Source organism: Trachurus japonicus, chromosome 6 (genome assembly GCF_045865225.1).
Source record: "Trachurus japonicus isolate A0001 chromosome 6, Traja_1.0".
Classification (NCBI taxonomy): Eukaryota; Metazoa; Chordata; class Actinopteri; order Carangiformes; family Carangidae; genus Trachurus; species Trachurus japonicus.
In genome coordinates this window covers 21,046,024-21,059,069 of record NC_140912.1, presented here as the reverse complement: position 1 = coordinate 21,059,069, position 13,046 = coordinate 21,046,024, and the positions used below count along the sequence as shown (strand labels likewise).

At 42.7% G+C, this 13,046-nt stretch overlaps 3 protein-coding genes across 4 annotated transcripts; 2 read left to right on the top strand and 1 right to left on the bottom strand.

Moving 5' to 3' along the window:
• The first annotated feature begins 19 nt into the window (after positions 1-19).
• Positions 20-7,121, top strand: agbl2 (AGBL carboxypeptidase 2). Of its 2 annotated transcripts, XM_085779729.1 has the most exons (22): positions 20-157; positions 426-463; positions 746-875; positions 1,206-1,379; positions 1,606-1,713; positions 2,060-2,210; positions 2,311-2,566; positions 2,748-3,149; positions 3,320-3,462; positions 3,628-3,787; positions 3,978-4,104; positions 4,180-4,280; positions 4,431-4,543; positions 4,652-4,721; positions 4,881-4,991; positions 5,073-5,150; positions 5,248-5,340; positions 5,446-5,518; positions 5,847-6,033; positions 6,130-6,317; positions 6,417-6,558; positions 6,781-7,121. In XM_085779729.1, the coding sequence occupies exons 2-22, from the start codon at positions 443-445 to the stop codon at positions 7,004-7,006; spliced, it is 3,054 nt and encodes a 1,017-aa protein (XP_085635855.1). In that variant the 5' UTR covers positions 20-157; positions 426-442; the 3' UTR covers positions 7,007-7,121. The 2 variants fall into 2 exon arrangements, with proteins under 2 accessions (XP_085635855.1, XP_085635856.1); XM_085779730.1 differs by lacking the exon at positions 426-463 and having other exon boundaries at positions 24-157.
• Positions 7,122-7,470: 349 nt separating this feature from the next.
• On the bottom strand, positions 7,471-9,211 carry tmem17 (transmembrane protein 17). Its single transcript, XM_085779731.1, has 5 exons — positions 9,026-9,211; positions 8,738-8,841; positions 8,308-8,421; positions 7,978-8,121; positions 7,471-7,801 (listed from the first exon to the last, which is right to left on the bottom strand). The coding sequence occupies exons 1-5, from the start codon at positions 9,138-9,140 to the stop codon at positions 7,724-7,726; spliced, it is 555 nt and encodes a 184-aa protein (XP_085635857.1). The 5' UTR covers positions 9,141-9,211; the 3' UTR covers positions 7,471-7,723.
• A 149-nt stretch (positions 9,212-9,360) lies between these two features.
• LOC146986096 (E3 ubiquitin/ISG15 ligase TRIM25-like) lies at positions 9,361-11,934 on the top strand. The gene is made up of 6 exons (XM_085779728.1): positions 9,361-10,105; positions 10,207-10,302; positions 10,397-10,630; positions 10,713-10,869; positions 10,947-10,985; positions 11,070-11,934. The coding sequence occupies exons 1-6, from the start codon at positions 9,536-9,538 to the stop codon at positions 11,588-11,590; spliced, it is 1,617 nt and encodes a 538-aa protein (XP_085635854.1). The 5' UTR covers positions 9,361-9,535; the 3' UTR covers positions 11,591-11,934.
• Positions 11,935-13,046: the final 1,112 nt, after the last annotated feature.

The following is a 13,046-nucleotide window of genomic DNA, read 5'->3' as shown; positions in this document are numbered from 1 at the left end:
TGATACAACCTGTTGCCTGGTAACATACGTCGCCTACTTGGAGAAAGATTGTTCCACTTGTGGTAGCCAACAAGTTTGATTTTCGGTCATTTTGTTTATATACCGGCTCTCTTTTTTTGTATTGAAGGTTTGAAGGTGCAATTAAAATGTAACTGAGGTAAGTGGCTGTCAACACTTGACGAAAACGTTGTACACGCTGCCAACAGCATGGTAGCAGTAGAAGCAATTGAAGCAGCTAATGCTAATGTTAGCAACAACAAAAGGCAGTGGGGACGCATGTAATGTTGCGATAAAGTTTGGTGTAAATTACTGGATTTTTTGCAAAAACAACAGCCCATGCGGACATTGTGTCACTGTATGAGCTGTACGAGCTACACTAGCACGTACCACGGTGCAATATGACTTAATCTTGAGTTTTCTTTTAGCAGAAAGACGGGTGAAGATGCCTGTAAGAGATTCCCCCGTGAGTATACCGCATCTAAGTTTGTTGTATGTTTGTTTTAATGTCTCCTGGCATGATTTCAAGTGTTGTGTAATGCTATAAAATATATATCACCATCAGCTGTAAGTTTGTATAAAGTGCAAAACCAGATTCATAATTTTGTTTAGAAGTCCCCATTGGTTTATGATGAGAACAAACAAATTCATCTGTCTTTTCCTGATACTGGAATTGAACCAGTACACTGTTGGTTCAGTTTGGTAATAAGGATACAACACTGGTGATGACTTCAATTCTCCCAATTAGGTAGAGAAAACATCAACAAAGGCTATGTCTGCCATCAGGAATTGGTGGAATACCCTTCATTTGGACAAATCAGACACTAATGACTCCAACACTGAAGAAGATGAGGAAGAATTAGCAGGGAAGAGGCAGTGTAAGTTATTTTTCACAACATTTGTATGTAGAATATACGCATGTAACCATACTGGCGACAGGAGACTGTGCAAAGTAAGAACTGGTCAACGCTGAATGGACATGTGGGGTCTCATCCCTAATTCTACTAGATCATTATATATTAAACAAGAGCTCTTTTGTGAATGAGATAATAAAGGCAATTAGGTGCAGTATAATCCCTTTTTAGCTTGTTCGGTCTGAATGAGGTAATCAGCCAGACCTGATGAAAAATGCATATCCAGTGTGTACCACCAGAAGAGCAGGAGGATGAAGGACAGATATTCAGGGTGTGATTCATCTTCCCCTTCAGTGTCCATAAACCTGACCCAGACTCTGCGGACCAGGCAGCTGCTCATAGATTTTGATGGTGGCAGACCAATTTTGAGTCTCAGGGCACCGTTGGACCTGGTTAACTTTCCATCCATCTCCCGCCCCCGTTGGCCCATAGAGTGTGAGGTTGTCACTGACGTTATCCATCACATAGGTAATTTTCCTATTCCTTTTTGTAGCCAACTGTGTTTCTGAAGTGCAAAAAAAAGGCTTTTCAGCCGTGTTAATCAGCCCACGTGCTGGTAATGAGTCAAAAATTGTAAATAAATAAATAATAATTTTAAAAAGTAACGAATGGAAACAATGAATTAAACTACATCTAAAACTTTGCATGTCCTATTTCCGGCAGTGTAACAATACAGAGAGAGTTTGTGTTTTAGAGTGGGACCCCCCAGAGCCAGAGCCTTTTTATCAGGCAACAGGACATGAGAGGACACCGATGCCAGCAGGAGAGGAGCGAGGCAAAGTGGTGTACTGCATTGACCATGGTAACTTCAGACCCCAAACACTGTTTGAATTTGTTTACCCATAGTTGTATTTTGTGAGAACAAACACAACCTAAGGGCTTTATGGCTCAAGATGTGGATTTCATATTGGCATCACCATACCTATCTGTAAGTGCTGTGTAATCCAAGTCTTACTCTCTAGTTAATGTAGAGTCTCATGAGAGTTGTAGTGGGCCATTAAGCAGCTTAAGTGTCTTTTCTCATCAGTGTTATTCCAGATATCAACTGTAATAGTTTTCTTGATAAACATGTTACACCCTGCCACCACTGCCTGAAAACAATCCAAGTTTTATGATCACTCTTTTCCTGCTGCTGTCACTCCTTTTAGCCACTAAGCGCCCCTTTTTCACCTGCTCTCGTGTTGGAGGGAGCAGGGGCCCCGTTAAGAGTGCCACATCTTATGACATCAACCAGACAGACTTCACCCTTGAGTTTGAGTCGCGCTTTGAGAGTGGGAACCTTCAGAAAGCTGTGCAAGTGTGAGTGTCTTGTTGCCACAGCATTTCAACTATTCTGTATCCATCCCTGTGGTTCCAGGTGAAGTTACTCTCTTTCCACCCTTATTTCCTCCCTGTTCAGGGGTGTCTACGATTATGAGCTCACCTTGCAGACAGACATGTACACCAGAAAGCACACACAGTGGTTCTACTTCAGGGTGAGGAACATGAAGGCTGGAATCACCTACCGCTTCACTATCATGAACTTGATGAAGAGCAGCAGCCTGTATTCCCTGGGTATGAAACCACTCCTCTACTCTGAGAGGGCTGCCAAGGAGAAAGGCACTGGATGGCAACGCACCGGCTCCAACATCAAATACTACCGTAACAACAATCAGGTAGGTTTACATATTGGACAAGCCAGTCAATATTAGCATTTTGACTGGCTTTAGTCAGTGCACCATAATCTACTCGTCTCTTTCTTTAGTGTTCAATCATGTCGTCATCTTTTGGTCATCTTTATTTTCAGAAAGTTTGAGATTCCCCATCTTAATAAAAATGTATTTTGCCTCTATTTAGAATACAAAGGACAACAACAACGACACCATCACCCTGTACTCGCTCACCTGGACTCTCCAGTTCCCTTATGACTCAGACACCTGCTATCTGGCCCACTGCTACCCCTACACCTATTCACACCTGCAGCGCTACCTCAAGCGCATTTCTTCCAATCCTGCAGTTGCGTCGTACTGTAAACTACGGGTGCTGTGCCACAGCCTCGCTGGGAATGCTGTGTATGTGGTGACAATAACGTCCCAGGGGGTCGGCAGGGTGGAGGGCAGGAGGAAGAAGGCCGTGGTGGTGACTGCCAGAGTGCACCCTGGAGAAACCAACGGGTCCTGGATGATGGAGGGGTTGTTGGACTTTCTGCTTGGGGACTCGGAAGATGCTCAGCTACTTAGGGACACTTTTGTCTTCAAGGCGAGGAACCTCGAGCTCTTTTAGTCTCTCATCTGCATTATTATCATGATCATTACTCAAATACCTTGTCTGAATAGTAATTTATAAATCAGATGGTGAATGGACAGACCTATGAGTTTGGGTTGTAATTGTACTGCTATCAAACAAAGTGTTTTTCTAATGTGCTACAGGTGGTGCCAATGCTGAACCCTGATGGTGTGGTGGTGGGAAATTACCGCTGCTCCCTGGCAGGCAGAGACCTCAACAGAAATTACAAAACATTGCTCAGAGATTCCTTTCCCTGCGTGTGGCACACCCGAAACTTTGTGGAAAGGTAAGGACGTATGCATAGAATAACACAAGATCAGAGTTTGAGAGTGGTTTCATAATAACCTATAGTGCTTACAATATCTTTTTTTTCTTCTCTCTCCTACATTTTGTATGTTTGGAAAGTTGACAAATCACAACCTACAACAAAATTCTTTCATATTTTCCCCAGGCTGACGGCTGAGATGGATGTAGTTCTTTACTGTGACTTTCATGGCCACAACCGCAAAAACAATGTTTTCATGTACGGTTGTAACAACCAAGGTGATGTGTCTCTTAAACTCCATGAGAGAGTCTTTCCACTAATGATGAGCAAAAATGCCAGTAACAAGGTAAAGTCAGTGTTATTTAAAAAAAAAAAAATCCATAAAACCTATATTAGTCTGAATTATATATGACCCTCAAACATTTTTATTAAAATGTAAGACGTGCATTTCTGTATTTACAGTGTCTGGTCCTTGTTATTCATTTATGTATATTTAACATTCGTGTGTCACATCTAAACTATCCTATCTTCCTCAGTTCTCCTTCAAGAGTTGTAAATTCAGAGTGCAGAAGAGCAAAGAGGGAACAGGACGAATCGTAATGTGGAGACTTGGCATCAAAAACAGCTACACTATGGAGGCCACCTTTGGAGGCTCCACTTTGGGTAAAGTTATCATTTCCTGAATATGTGTTTTCTTTCATGTGTTTTTATATGATGATTAACATGTTTAACTGTTAGGTGACAGGAAAGGAACACATTTTACCACAAGAGACCTGAAGTCCCTGGGCTTTTATTTTTGTGACACCCTGCTGGACTACTGCGACCCCGATCCAACAAAGGTGTGGGATGAAGCCTCATGGCCTTTAGAGATATGTAGACTCCATCCGTCACTAAAATATACCTTGATACTGGTGTTAAAGGCCTGAATTTTGTGACAGAATTTTGTGTGCAATTGTTTTCTAATGTTTCCTCTGTTCTTCTTATCTCAGACCAGTTACTGTCTGACAGAGCTGGGAGCTATGCTAAGAAAAGAGGTCAGCGAGAGGCTGGGCAAAGATCTGGCCACTGACTTCAACTTCTCCATGTCTGACCTGGAAACTAGGTAATCTCCTAATTTACTATTCTTGGTATTATTTATACTTGGACATAATGGCATAAATATAAAATGTGCTCTCATTTAGCTTGAATGTGAATATTTTTGCTTTCACAGCACTGGCGGATCAAATAGTTCAGATTCAGATGGACTCCCGGCACATTTGTTGAACCAGCCACAAACACAGGTATGCTGCGAGTTCAGTTTTACACTAGTGCTTTATTACAACAGCAGATGTAGTATTGTCGTCACCTTGAGTTGATGGTGGGTGTTTGATTAAGGTTAATATCACAACTATATCTTGTGTGAAAATCAGTTTACAACACACTGTCACTCTTCTCTAAAGCAAACTCCAGTGAAGAAGAAAAAGAAGTGCCTAAAGAGTCATAAAGAGAGGAACAGACTCAGAGCAAAGAACACAGATCCAAAGGCTTTGCAAAGCAGCATCAAAACTATTGTAAGAGACTCAATGGCCCGTTAATGAATGCATACTCTTGTCTGCTGTCAAACGAGACTGATTACTGAGCGGTCTTTGCAGGAGTCCAGGCTGCCACATGAGAAAGTTAAAGAGAACATCCCAGAGAGGCCTGTTGGGAGGCACCGGAGAAAATGGCAGGTATGATGTACAGATAGTGTGAATGTGTTGAGAGGCAGCCAGACAAAGAAGTGACATTTCCCGACATGTACCCACTTATATTTCTTTCTTCTCGAAGGCAAATGGTCTGATAAAAAAAGCTGTGACTCCTCCTTCCACCACTCACTCTGGGGCTCAGGTGACTCTGTGGCAGGGCTGTGAGCCTGTCAAGGTAAAGATGAACCAGATAATCCAGACTAAATGAATTAATTTGATACTTCTTGTAATGCTTCAAGAAACACAACCTGTAATTTGACTTTGCTTTGACATTTTTTAGGATGACCCTCTGGAAAACATGTCTTGCAATTGTCCGCATCTGAGCAAACACACAGCTGGGCTGCATCAGATAGGTAAAATGTTTTGGTTTTTATTGGAGGTTCAGCCCGTCGAAAAAAATACCCTTATATCCCCAGTATCATTAGTGTCATATTTTGTAAGGTTCATCATGTTGCCTTTTGCCTTCATATTGGAAGTATTTACTTGTCCAACATGCAGGTGGTTTCCTGGAGGCAAAGCTATGAATGTTTCATCCTTTGATCGATTAGGAGAGATCTTGTGTTTTAGTGAAGTGTGTGTGTGTGTGTGTGTGTGTGTGTGTGTGTGTGTGTGTGTGTGTGTGTGTGTGTGTGTGTGTGTGTGTGTGCGCGCGTGTGCGTGTTTATTTTTTTGCTTTCACAGGTGACCAGGGGATGGATACAGGACAATGGAGATGTTCATCTCAACTGTTGCACCTGAGTGCTCTTATTCCACCCTCACCAAATCTCATACATCCCAGCCACCACCAGCATCACCATCCCCGACAACCCTTCGTCTCCTACGGAGGTCAACTCAAGCCTTCCTCAAATTCTTTTTCAAGGCCCCACAGGTAAACATCACAGTAAATTGATATATTTTTTTTAAATAATATAATAGTCGGTGTGGAGAGATTCACTAATATTCATTAAATCAATCTCTATGGTAGGTCATCCTTGTGTTTTAAGATGGTTCCAGACGTTCTTCCATCAAAGCGCCTGCTGTCAAGTATCGCTAATGACAGTCTCAACAGTCGGCACGTTTACAGAGACAGAAATTCTTTACGGGTCTCAGAACACGCAGACACAACCAAGACCAAACGGCAGAATGAGGAACAGCAAATTGATCCCTTGGAAGGTAGTTCTTTGATATTCATATACATAATGAGAACATGTGTTTTTTTCTAACTTGTCAGTAACTTCACCGCTTCTCTACCCAATCTTGCTATTTATTCAGCGGGGTTATCACTGGTGAGATGTGTACCACTTGGAGAGCAGAACCAGAGAGAGCTCGCTCCTGACGTCCACCTGAGAGACACTGCACTACGCAGCAGTTTATTTGTGCCTGCGCTGAGGGCCCCCAACCAAGAAGGAAACAGGTTTATCCATTTTTAAATCTTCCAATGAGCACCCTCTCTCTTCTCTGTTAAAAGCTCAAGTTGCCACTGCAGTTCAATGTTTGGAACACAAGCCCTATGTTAAACATTTATGATAACAAGACATTCTTTACGATGATGAGTAAACAAGCATTAGCTTTTAACCTAATTTTAATGTCCTTTTGAAGGTCTTCTGAGCTCTTTCTCCTTTTTCAATTTCCTCAGACTACACAATGAGACTTGGGAAGACAAGAAGCATGTTGGTGTTTTACCCCCGCTGTCAAAGACGTCTGGCTTAATGACGGTGGAACTACCACATTCACAGGGTGGTTCCCTCAGGAGGCTCAAGGCAAAGGACATCAGGCACCATCACTCTGGTAGAAAAAGCCAAACAAACACGGATGGACAAGAGGCAATGATCACAAGAACATCACAATCTGCCCCACTGTAGAGCACAATATTTTGATCTGAGATCTAATAGGATGATTTTTATTCTCTGTTCTCCAGCTGGTGATGTGAAGCTCCACTCATGAGTGTCGGGAAATATATATTTTGCTAAAACTTAAGCAGGTGTGAGAATATACTTGAATAATGCTGCTGTTTCCTCACTGACACAGATTTCATGACATGGGTCGGACTTTTATCGTATTGACAGTCAGAGGAGAGACAGTCCAGTAGGTACGATCCAGGGGTGGTCTCTGTCTTATAATTATTATTCTCTTTTAATAAACGTAATATGAAGTCATTCAAAACTCATTTTTTATAATCAGTTATATTTTCAGTCACAGTCCTAATGTGTTTTCTCCTTAGTTTTGATATTGGTAAGGACAAGATTTATGGATGATAAAACTGTTCAGAGTACACCACCACAGTCCAAGATGCAGTACATAAGATGCCTGATAAATGACACAAGGGCTCTGTTATATAAATGTAATTTATTGCAACTCTATAAAAACAACAATACAATCCCATGAAATATCATGTCCGAAAATACAAAAATAAATATGGTCAAACATTTTTCTCTTTAATAATAAGTTGAGGGCAGCCATGTCCTACACTCAACATAAAAAGTGACACAAACTGTTTGTTGTTGGCATCTGACACTTGGTAAGACACTGGGTAAGAATATCAGGTAAGGATATGTTCTGGTGTGGGTTCGGGTCCAGGTTCAGTCAAACTGTCTGAGATGAAACTGGGTTTGGGTGTGTCTGACCATGTCACGTAGAGCCACAAAACCAGAGAGAGCCTGGGTCATTCAGGGAAAGAAACATTATTTTTTTTAAAAGGTTAGGGTTAGATTAAATCTTTAATGATCACCAAATATTGAAAGTGTAATGTAGTCCACCAAAATGTTAATACATGCACTACGAACTACACCAGTCAGTATTTAGGAGGAATGTAAAAAAAAAAAAAAAAAAATACCTGTGTAAGTATGAATATAGCAAGGACTATGTGAACCCCTCTCTCCAGGGGCTGTATGAGAATGGCTTCATTAAAGAGCTGGAACAGGATCAGTGGAAACTGCAGCAGGATGCTCAAGAGCCAAAATCCAGCCAACTCTGGGACCTTCCACACACAAAAAAAGCATGGCATGATGGTTTTGTAGTCACTGGAATTAATGACCTCTTGTTTTGTGTGTGTGTGTGTGTGTGTGTGTGTGTGTGTGTGTGTGTGTGTGTGTGTGTGTGTGTGTGTGTGTGTGTTTCTACATCAAATATATCACACTATATTGTTATATGTGTGATGCCCAACCTTTTCTTGCAGGTTCCCAGTGTAACCGAGATAAAGTCTAATGGCCTCAATCAGAGTCATCACGATGAGGACAGTCACGAGGATGAACTTGTAGTAGTCTGGCAAGGCGGGATACTGGAAGAGATCACACACAGTCACAACAATGCAGTTGAATGAACTGAATTTTAATTAATGTAATATTGTAAGGACGGTGGCATAATGTGCATATGCATAAGTGCATTATTATATATTATACATCCTGCTCTATTTGTAGAGTTTTACTTGTACTACCTTTTACCATAGGATCAGCCCTGTATTGCAAGTCTGTCCTGACCTAATGTGAGTAAATTAATTATCTACTTATCCAAATAACTCGTTTTTTTTTGTTTTTTTTTACATTGTCCAGCAGTATTTCACATAACCAAACCTCCTGTGACACATTTAGCCTTACCTTGAGGTGCAGCATTACAATTTCACTGATCCACCACAAGGGGAAGAACCACATGTTAAAGTACAGAGACATCTGGAGGTGGAGACTTGACAAAACCCGCTTGTCTGAAAACAAACAAACCACAGAGCAACACATAAATAGCTGGATTTAAGCAACAGCTGCCGCAAAGCTACGTTTTAGAGCCTCGTACGGTCGACCCTGTCGCTGGTTAGCAACATAAACATGAAAGCTAACTCGTCCATAACGTTAGCTGCTCGTTGAGCTGAACTGTAACGTTAACTTACTCACCCTGTGGTAAAAATGTGTTATTCTCCTTGGAGAAAGGTCCAGTCCGACTCTGGTCAAATAACACATTCCGGGAGAAATCTTCTAAACGTCTTCTGAGCGTCTCCGGAAGGTCCATCGTGTAAAATCACAAACATCCCCACAGGAAACACACACACACACACACACACCACCGACCGACTCTCCTCCTCTTCTTCCTCACAGCAAACATACCGACCACCGCCGTCGTCTCCATGGTTACCCAAGAAATCTCGCGTTCTGCTCAAATCTCGTGAGGCAAATCGTCCTCTTGATTCCTGACTGTCCCTTTTAAAAGTTTAATTGTGACGCAGCGTTACACAAAATAATTTTAGGGGGTGGCACACGCTCTCTGTGCATTTAAAAATGTGGTGTCGGGTAAGTTGTGTGAGTTTTATTTGGCTCCATGAACGTTAACACAGTAAGAGATGCCACTCCTCCTACCCCAGCTTTCACAGAAAACGAAAGTTAGTCGTGTAGTGTTATTTGGTGAAGATGGCAGAAGGCTGGGCACGAGGTCCGCTGTCATGCTCCATATGTTTGGATGCACTAAAGAGCCCTGCGACCCTTCAATGTGGCCACAGCTACTGTATGGACTGCGTGAATGCCTACTGGGACACGGAGGACCAACGTGGGGTCTACACCTGTCCCCAGTGTAGACAGACTTTCAAACCGAGACCTGTCCTGAACAAGAACACCGTGCTGGCTGACTTGATGGGGAAAATGCCCACCCACCCCTCTGCTGTTGGGGATGAAGTGGCTACAGGAGATGTGGAGTGTGATTTCTGCACCCAGAAGAAGCTGAAAGCTGTCAAGTCTTGCCTGGTGTGTCTGGCCTCCTATTGTGCCACTCATTTACAACCTCACTATGAGTCTGCTGCTTTCAAAAGACACAAGCTGGTGGAAGTCTGTTCCTCCATACAAGAGAGGATCTGCTCCAAGCATGACAAGCTGATTGAGATCTACTGTCGTACTGATGGCCAGTGCATTTGTCTACTTTGCGCAATGGATGACCACAAAGGTCATGACACCATCTCGGCTGCAGCAGAGAGGAAAGAAAGACAAGTAAGGGCATTTATTTTTGGTTCTAGTTTGTGCTTGAAAATGTTTATTTATATTGCTCCAGAATCAAATTCAAATGCAAAACAATGCAATTTTATTTTCAGAGACAGTTTGGAAAGAAGAAACAAAGATACCAACAGGGAATGCAAGAAAAAGAGAAACAACTCCAACAACTGAAACACAAAATGAAAGCACTGAAGGTGATTTGTTTTCCTACTTTTTCTTGACTGTCCTGCTTTCAAAACATTTTTACAGTGCAGTGCAGTGCAGTAACAACATGTCTCATACTGTCAGCACACTGCAGACGCAGCAGCCGATCAGAATGAGAAAGCCTTTGCTGATTTAGTCCAGATGGCAGATAAAAGCCGACGTGCTGTGAAGGAGACCATCAGTGTTCAAGAAAAGGCTGCAATGAGCCGAGCCGAGGCGCTCGTGGATCAGCTGGAGAAGGATATCATGAAGCTGAGGATGGACGAAGATAAACTGAAGCAGCTGTCCCAAACAGATGATAACATTCATTTCATTCAAGTACACAAACACAAAATAGATCTTTGGACAAGATAATATGGTGGTTGGGAAACTACAGTTCATGTTGTTCTTATGTTTGCAGAGCTGCCAGTCCATTTTCGACCATCCAGAATCTGCTGTGTCATCAGACCGCAACATCCACCTGCACGCATCTTTTGACTTTGTGACAAAGGGCATTTCTGATTTGACAGACAAAATGAAACCCATTGTAGCCGCTATTGCAGACCTAACCATTCAAAGTAAGAAAATAGCATTATTCAAACAATTTATGTTTATGTGATTGATGGTGTATGATCATTTTGTTTTCTGTTTCAAGCTGATCCTGATCCAAAGACAAGGCAAGAGTTCCTTCTGTGTAAGTGGTCACTGTCTTTTGGTATTAACACTAGTCTCTACTGCACTAGCCACAGTGAATGAACATTTCTTACCTTCATTTCAGATTCCTGCCATCCCAGTTTGGATCCCAACACAGCGTTTGAAAACCTATTGCTTTCTGAGGGAAACGGCAAGATAACCTGGGTTAAAAAAGCTCAGCATTACCCACATCACCCAGAGAGATTTACCACATATGACCAAGTGTTGTGCACTGAAGGTCTGTCTGGGGTTTGCTACTGGGAGGTTGAATGTAGAGGGCCCAGGGTTGAAGTCGCTGTGTGCTACAAAGGGTCGGGGCTGCAAGAGAGTTGCTTTGGGTACACAGACCAGTCCTGGTGTATTTCCCTTACAACTTCTGGTTGTACTTTTTGGCACAATCAAGTCAAAACTACAGTGTCAGGCCACTGCTCCTCTACAGTTGGAGTTTATCTGAACCATAAGGCCGGGACCCTGTCCTTCTACAGCGTGTGGGATGCTGATGAAATGATTCTCCTTCACAGAGTTCACACCACATTCTCCAAGCCTCTGTACCCTGGCTTCATGGTCAGCAGAGGCGCCTCTGTTAGGATCCTCACATCAAAGTGAACAGAAACAATGTTAGTCATGTCAGGATCAGTTGTGATTACTAGTTTGCTGCTAACTACTATAGTATACTAACTATACTAACTATTAACCCTTCATCTTAGCTTGGTTGCTTGCAGTGAAATTTCCTGCTGCTGGGGTTTGTTGCTTTAATGCACGTTCTGTCAATTTGAATGCCTTTTCCCATATGTCCAGGCCACTAGTTGTGCAGAAGAAGTTGATACCATATCTTTTTCCAAGTGGTGTATGATGTTGGGCAGAAAAAACTGTTTAAGGCACTTTAAAAATTGTGAAACCTTTGTTAAATTTTCTAAAAGCCTTTTCAATTAAAGGTGTGTTGAAGTCCATGTCTCTGCATATCATTTCAGATTTCCTTGTTCTCATATCAACACAAGAGTAGACTTTTACCTTTTTGCACACAACTAAAACATTTCCTCAGATTCATTAAGGAATAACAGAACCACATTTTAAGGTTGCATTAACTTAACATTAATTTGTGAAAGCCATGTCATGTGACAAAGCAACATATATAAAGTAAAAAATATGGTGAAGCTGAGGGCTCAACAAATCCAGCTGGATAGCTGGCTAATGACACTATATGATTTGAGAGGTGGCGGTATGAATCCCACTCATGATGCTGCAACCAAAGGTGCCTTCGGGAAGAAGAAGGGTTTGTTAAATGGGCCACAAGCTTTGTGAATTATCTAGCAGGTCCTGAAACTGCAGTCATGAAAGTACATCCCCTCACCCCCACCCCCAGAAATGGCTGAAATTGGTCCACATCAATGACAACATGATGTTGCCAAAAACTGTGTACCCAGAACATTGTGCATGGTATGCAAATCTGAATCATCAATGGTTTGGGATTTGGGGATAAATGAAAGGTTAATGTTTGGGGGGTGGGGGGTTAGAGCAGTGGCGTGCACAGACTTTTTGAAGGGCAGGGACGAAAAGGAAAAAAAAGGGCACATAATAGCGCGTCCTCGCCACTGAAGAGGGCACTTTAGCACACGTTTTGGCTCCTAGAGGGCACTTAAGCATGTGTTTTGGCTCCTAGAGGGCACTTTAGCACACGTTTTGGCTGCCATGAGGTTCACTTTAGCACACGTTTTGGCTCCTAGAGGGCACTTAAGCACGCGTTTTGGCTCCTAGAGGGCACTTTAGCACACGTTTTGGCTCCTAGAGGGCACTTTAGCACACATTTTGGCTCCCATGAGGGCACTTTAGCACGTGTTTTGGCTTCCAAGAGGGCACTTTAACACGCGTTTTGGCTCCCAGGGGGCACTTTAGCACGCGTTTTTCAACAATTGGGCCACGAGGGGGGGCGACCGCCCCCCCCCCGTGCACGCCACTGGTAGAGTGTCCAGAAGTAGAAACGCCCCTCCTATGCCTAGAACTATGTGGTCCTTGGCCTGAGGTCCTGAAACTGCGGCGGCCCTGGAAGTGGAGCCTCGGTTAA